This window comes from Macaca fascicularis, chromosome 19, assembly GCF_037993035.2.
Source record: "Macaca fascicularis isolate 582-1 chromosome 19, T2T-MFA8v1.1".
Classification (NCBI taxonomy): Eukaryota; Metazoa; Chordata; class Mammalia; order Primates; family Cercopithecidae; genus Macaca; species Macaca fascicularis.
In genome coordinates, this window is record NC_088393.1 from 15219466 (window position 1) to 15225465 (window position 6000).

A 6000-nucleotide genomic window follows, 5' to 3' on the forward strand; every position below is an offset into this window, starting at 1 on the left:
TACAGGCACCCACCACTGCGCCCGGCTAATTTTTGCATTTTTTAGTAGAGACAGGGTTTCACCATGTTGGCTAGGATGGTCTTGATCTCCTGACCCCATGATTCGTCTGCCTCGGCCTCCCAAAGTGCTGGGATTACGGTGCATAATAATGTTTAAAGAACAAAGATGCCTATAGCACCTGCTGTGTGCTGGGCTCTGTTAGAAGCACCTATTCTTTCCTTGATCCTCCCAGAAGGCATACGAGTAGGCACCATTATTATCATCCTCATCTAATAGAGGCTCTAAGAGCAGTAGTGATGTTGGTAATATTAGGTAACAGGTGGCAAAGCCAGGATTTGGGTCCAGGTAGCTGGTCCCAGAGGTTTCCCTTGGCCCGCACACCACGCTGCCTCTCTGGGCCGGTGAAACAGGTACATGTACACCTGTCTCATCTCAGACTCCAGGAACTGAACCTACACTTGGGCACCTGCTCCCTGATGCTGCAGAAACAGTTCTGGTGACCCCAAACCTCATGGACAGTGGTGATGGAGGATGTGGGGTGGTTCTTACCTTGACACGTGTTCTCGCTCTCATTCTTGAATGTTTTTGCCCCAGAAACAAGCTCATACCCCGGGTTGCACACGCAGTCATAGCTCCCCTCTGTGTTCCTGCAGTCTGAGGATTTTCCGCAAGACACTTTCGATGGTGGCACACACTCATTGATGTCTGGAACACAACAGGACAGGGAGTCACCTCCCAAAGTTGTGAGTTCCGTCAGGGCAGAGACCCCCGTCCTGACTCCCCAACATGGGGCCCGCTGCTTAGTATCTTTTGGAAAGAATCCTAAGTTGCATTGCACAGGCTGTGCTGCAGCTGGAGCAAGCCATTCCTGAAGACCACACTTGATCTCAGTTCTCTGGCTGGCATCCTAGATTTGGACACAGTGAACAGAGCTGAGGTGGGGGATGGACAGGAAGCTCCACATCCCTCTCCTCAGACTTTTTGTAGAAATTGAAACCCCATGGTGACCGGGTGCAGTAGCTCACACTTGTAATCCCAGCACTTTGGGAGGCTGAGGGTGGCAGATCACCGGAGGTCAGGAGTTCGAGATCAGCCTGCCCAACATGCTGAAACCCCATCTCTACTAAAAATACAAAAATTAGCCAGGCGTGGTGGTGCATGCCTGTAATCCCAGCTACTCAGGAGGCTGAGGCAGGAGAATCGCTTGAACCTGGGAGGTGGAGGTTGCAGTGAGCCGAGATTGGGCCACTGCACTCCATCTCAAAAAAAAAAAAAAAAAAGAAAAAAAGAAAAAAAAAGAAAAAAGAAAAATAAGGGAGAAAAAAACCCATGGCCAGAATGTACCCCCTCCCCAGTCTTAAGGGTAAACTGAGGCACAGACTCCGGATTCCTGAGCACCCAGCTTCTCTCTCTCCAGGAAGCCATGCCTATTCACTTCTTACTTCTCCCCTTTCATATTTTTTCCTTCGTTCCTTCCTTCGTTCCTTCCTCCCTCCTTCCCTCCCTCCCTCCCTCCTTTCCTTTTCTCTTTCTTTCCCTCACTCCCTCCTTCTCTCTCTTTTTCTTTTCTTCTCTTTTTTTTTCTTTCTCTCTTTCTGTCTCTTTTTTTTTTTGAGATGGAGTCTTGCTCTTGTCGCCCAGACTGGAGTGCAGTGGCATGATCTCGGCTCACCGCAAACTCCATCTCCCAGGTTCAAGTGATTCTCCTGCCTCAGGCTCCTGAGTAGCTGGGATTACAGGGCACCACCACCACACCAGGCTAATTTTTTGTGTTTTTAGTATAGAGATGGGGTTTCACCATATTGTCCAGGTTGGTCTGGAACTTCTGACCTCAAGTGATCCGCCCACCGTGGCCTCCCAAAATGGTGGAATTACAGGTGTGAGCCACCACACCCGGCCTCTTTCTTTGTTTCTTCCTTTTCCCTGAGACAGGATCTCATTCTGTTGCCCAGGCTAGAGTGCAATGGTGCAATCATAGCTCACTGTAGCCTCAAACCCCTGGGCTCAAACAATCCTCCTGCCTCAGTCTTCTGAGTAGCTGGGACTCCAGGTGTGTGCCACCGTGCCCGGCTATTTTGTGTATTTTTTGTAGAGGCAGGGTCTCTTCATGTTGCCCAGGCTGGTCTTGAACTCCTGGCCTCAAGTGATCTGCCTGCCTCAGCCTCCCAAAGTGCTGGGATTACAGGTGTGAGCCACCATGCCTGCCCTCTTTGTCTTTTCTCTGTCCATGATGATAGTCTGGAAGGTGAGGCTGTGGCCCCTAACAACAACCTCTGTCCCCACTGGCACTGGGCAAAGCCTCATAATCTCAGATGTACCCTGCGCTGCCCTCAAGCCTCTGTACCGTCACAAATCTCCGTGGGGGAGGTGAAGATCTCAGATGAAGAGCTGAACCCTGGATTGCAGCGACAGGCGGTGGCGTTGACACACGAGGAGTTCTCAGGGCACCACCGGGCACAGTCTGCAAGAGCAGGGAGCACGGTCAGAAGGTGAGGGGCAAGGGGACACACAAAAAGGGGGCACTGAGGGAGATGGGGCAGGGCGCTGAGTTTCCCGTGCACGAGGCCTCTCTTTCCCTGGGCTGAAGGGGGCTGGGCAGGGGTCCAGGGCCCTCCCCAGACTCTGGCTGTGGACTGTGCTTTCTGCTTCCCAGCAGACTCACCCCTGGAGTCCTGGGTTTTAGCTCCCAGCAGAGTCAGCCAGACACAGAATGCTGCAACAGAGAAAGGAAAGGGGATCAGAGGGAATCCCAGGGTGGGAAAGGAGGCGTAAGGGGGATGCATTTTGGGGGAGGAGGATGCTGACCCCTCTCAGGCTTAGATCCTGCCCGTCGTTCAAACAGAGTGGGCAGATGTCACGTCCCATTCGGATGCTCAAAGCCAAAGAGTCTGTCAGCCTGTCCCCATAGGGGTGGGTTTTGTTTTGTTTTGTTTGACACAGGGTCTCACTCGGTCACCCAGCCTGGGGTGCAGTCATAGCTCACTGCAGCCTCCAATTCCTAGGCTCAAGCGATCCTCCTGCCTCAGCCTCCCGAGTACCTGGGACCACAGGTGTGCACCACCATATTTTAAATTTTCTTTCTTTCCTTTTCTTTCTTTCTTTCTCTCTCTTTCTTTCTTTCTTTCTCTCTTTCTTTCTTTCTTTCTTTCTTTCTTTCTTTCTTTCTTTCTTTCTTTCTTTCTTTCTTTCTTTTCTTCCTTCCTTCCTTCCTTCTTTTTCTTTTTCTCCTTCCTTCCTTCCTTTATTTCTTTCTTTCTTTCCTTCCTTCCTCCCTTCCCTCCCTCCCTCCCTCCCCTCCCTCCCTCCCCTCCCTCCCTTCCTTCCCCCCTCCCTCCCTCCCTTCTTTCTTTCTTTCCTTCTTTTCTTTCTTTCTTTCCTTCTTTCTTTCTCTTTCTTTCTTTCTCTTTCTTTCTTTCTCTCTCTCTCTCTCTCTCTCTCTCTTCTTTCTTTCTTTCTTTCTTTCTTTCTTTCTTTCTTTCTTTCTTTCTTTCTTTCTTTCTTTCTTTCTTTCTTTCTTTTCTTTCTTTCTTCCTTTCTTTCCTTTCTTTCTTTCTTTCTTGACAGAGTCTTGCTCTGTCACCCAGGCTGAAGTGTAACAGTGTGATCTCAGCTAACTGCAATCTCTACCTCCTGGGTTCAAGCAATTCTCCTGCTTCAACCTCTCAAATAGCTGGGATTACAGGCACCCACCACCATGCCTGGCTAATTTTTTGTATTTTTAGTAGAGATGGGGTTTCACCACATTGGCCAGGCTGGTCTCGAACTCCTGACTTCAGGTGATCTGCTGGCTTTGGCCTCCCAAAGTGCTGGGATTACAGCTCAAAAATTTGAGCTCCCAGCTCAAAATTTTTAAAATAATTTACTTATTTTTATTATTTATTATTTTTTTGAGACGGAGTCTCCCTTTGTCACCCAGGCTGGAATGCAGTGGTACAGTCTTGGCCCACTGCAACCTCCACCTTCCAGGTTCAAGCGGTTGTACTGCCTCAGCCTCCCGAGTAGCTGGGATTACAGGCATGAGCCACCATGTCCAGCTAATTTTTGTATTTTTTAAGTAGAGATGGGGTTTCACCATGTTGGCCAGGCTGGCCTCAAACTCCTAACCTCAGGTGATCTGCCCGCCTTGACCTCTCAAAGTGCTGGGATTACAGGCGTGACCCATCACGCCTGGCCAAAAAAATTAAAAATAATTTAAAAAATTATTTTAGAGACAGAGTCTTGCTTGTTGCCCAGGCTGATCTTGAACTCTTGGCCTCAAGTGATCCTCCCGCCTCAGCCTCCCGAGCTCAGCTTGGGGAGGAGCTGAGAAGTAGGGAAGGGCCATGAGCCTGGTGGGGGTCCCAGCTCCAGCTGCCACTCTTCTGACTTGGGGGTGTCTGGTGTGCCTGAGCATTTACTGCCATCTTCATTTCTTTAGGTAAAAATGAAGGCATGGTCAGGCACGGTGGCTCAGGCCTGTAATCCCAGCACTTTGGGAGGCCAAGGTGGGCAGATCACCTGAGGTCGGGAGTTCGAGACCAGCCTGTCCAATATGGTGAAACTCCGTCTCTACTAAAAATACAAAACATTAGCTGGGCATGGTGGCAGGCTCTTGTTACCCAACTACTTGGGAGATTGAGGCAGGAGAATCACTTGAACCCAGGAGGCAGAAGTTGCAGCAAGCTGAGATTGCCCCACTGCACTCCAGCCTGGGTGACAGAGCAAGACTCTGTCTCAGAAAAAAAAAAAAAAAATGACAGCGCTGGATCCCCCAGGTTCTAAGATGCCCTGGACCCGCATGCTTCCTCAGAGACACAGGTGCACACACACCACAGTCACAACCGCCACCAGCCCTGGCGGCCCATCCTGAAACCCAGTGGTGATATTTCACCCCCTGGGCGCCCCTCCCACAGGAAAACGCTGTGACCGCCTGTTGGGGTGCATGTGGAGCTGCAGTGCCCAGCGTTCAGGGGGTTCCCCTTCCCAAGGCATGTCCTGGGGGACCCCCCTCAGATCATCAGCGGCTTTAGAGATGGAGACCTAGGGTTCTCCTTGCTGTTCACGAGAGAGAGAGACAGACAGGCAAAGAGGCAGAGGTGGAGAGAAAACAGAGATTAGAGAGATAGACTGAAAGAGAGACAGAAGAAGAGAGAGAGAGACAGAGAGAGAGAGAAAGAGAGGGAGAAGCTGGGGGTACCTGCAGTGGGGAAGTCCTGGCCACTATTTTCCCCGCCTCCCCCCTCTCCCGCCCGGCCCATGTCTTTCTATGCGCTATATTAAGAGCAGTGGCTCTGGGGTCCCAGCACTCACTTTTTGCCCCTTTCCTTCCCCCGTGCCTCAGTTTCCCCTCTTAGGGAGCAGATGCCAAATTGGCTCCAGTAGAAAGCTTGAGGATACCTCCGGCAGAGTAGCAGGCTCCGAGCGCACCCTAGAGTGTCCTGCCGGAGTGTAGGGGTGTCCAAGCACAACCAGCCCCTCTCCCCATGTGCCGAGAGTGCCTGCTTGACCATGTGGCTTCCTCCATCGCAGGCCCCACAGCCACCAGCGGCGCCTCCCGTTTCTCAGACGCAGCCAAAGGTACCGCTGGAGCTTCCTCGCCCCTCCCAGCGGGGCCCCAAGTACTTACCGAGAAAGACGCGGCCTCCCATGGTTCGAGCTGCCGGCAGGAGCGGCAGGGGAAAGAGTGAGTGGGACAGGTCTGTCCTGTCTCCCCAGGCTGGGCAGCTCTGCGGGCTGCCCCGTCTCAGGCTGGGCAGCTGTGCGGACTGTCCCGAGGCCAGGACTTTATGAAGGAGGTGGGGACTGACAGCCGCAGGCCCAGGACCCTCCCCGGAACTGGCGGTGCAGCTGGAAACCAGCAGGAAAGTGCAATAAAAACACAGACCCAGGGGCGCTGCAAACACACACACACACACACACACAGACACACACACACACACACAGACACACAGACACACAGACACACACACACACAGACACACAGACACACACACAGACACACACACAGACACACACACGTGC

At 52.0% G+C, this 6000-nt stretch overlaps 1 protein-coding gene across 4 annotated transcripts in view; it reads right to left on the reverse strand.

Annotated features, from left to right (window-relative positions):
• The window catches only part of ADGRE2 (adhesion G protein-coupled receptor E2), a 42306-nt gene extending 36565 nt beyond the window's left edge, over positions 1–5741 (reverse strand). For all 4 annotated transcript variants that reach the window (XM_045379220.3, XM_065536321.2, XM_045379219.3 and 1 more), the window contains exons 1-4: positions 5606–5741; positions 2663–2713; positions 2345–2461; positions 550–705 (exon numbers count right to left, since the gene is read on the reverse strand). In XM_045379220.3, the coding sequence (XP_045235155.2) occupies positions 550–705; positions 2345–2461; positions 2663–2713; positions 5606–5627 (346 nt within the window). In that variant the 5' untranslated portion in view covers positions 5628–5741. The remainder of the gene's footprint in view (positions 1–549; positions 706–2344; positions 2462–2662; positions 2714–5605) is intronic.
• Between the last annotated feature and the right edge of the window lie 259 nt (positions 5742–6000).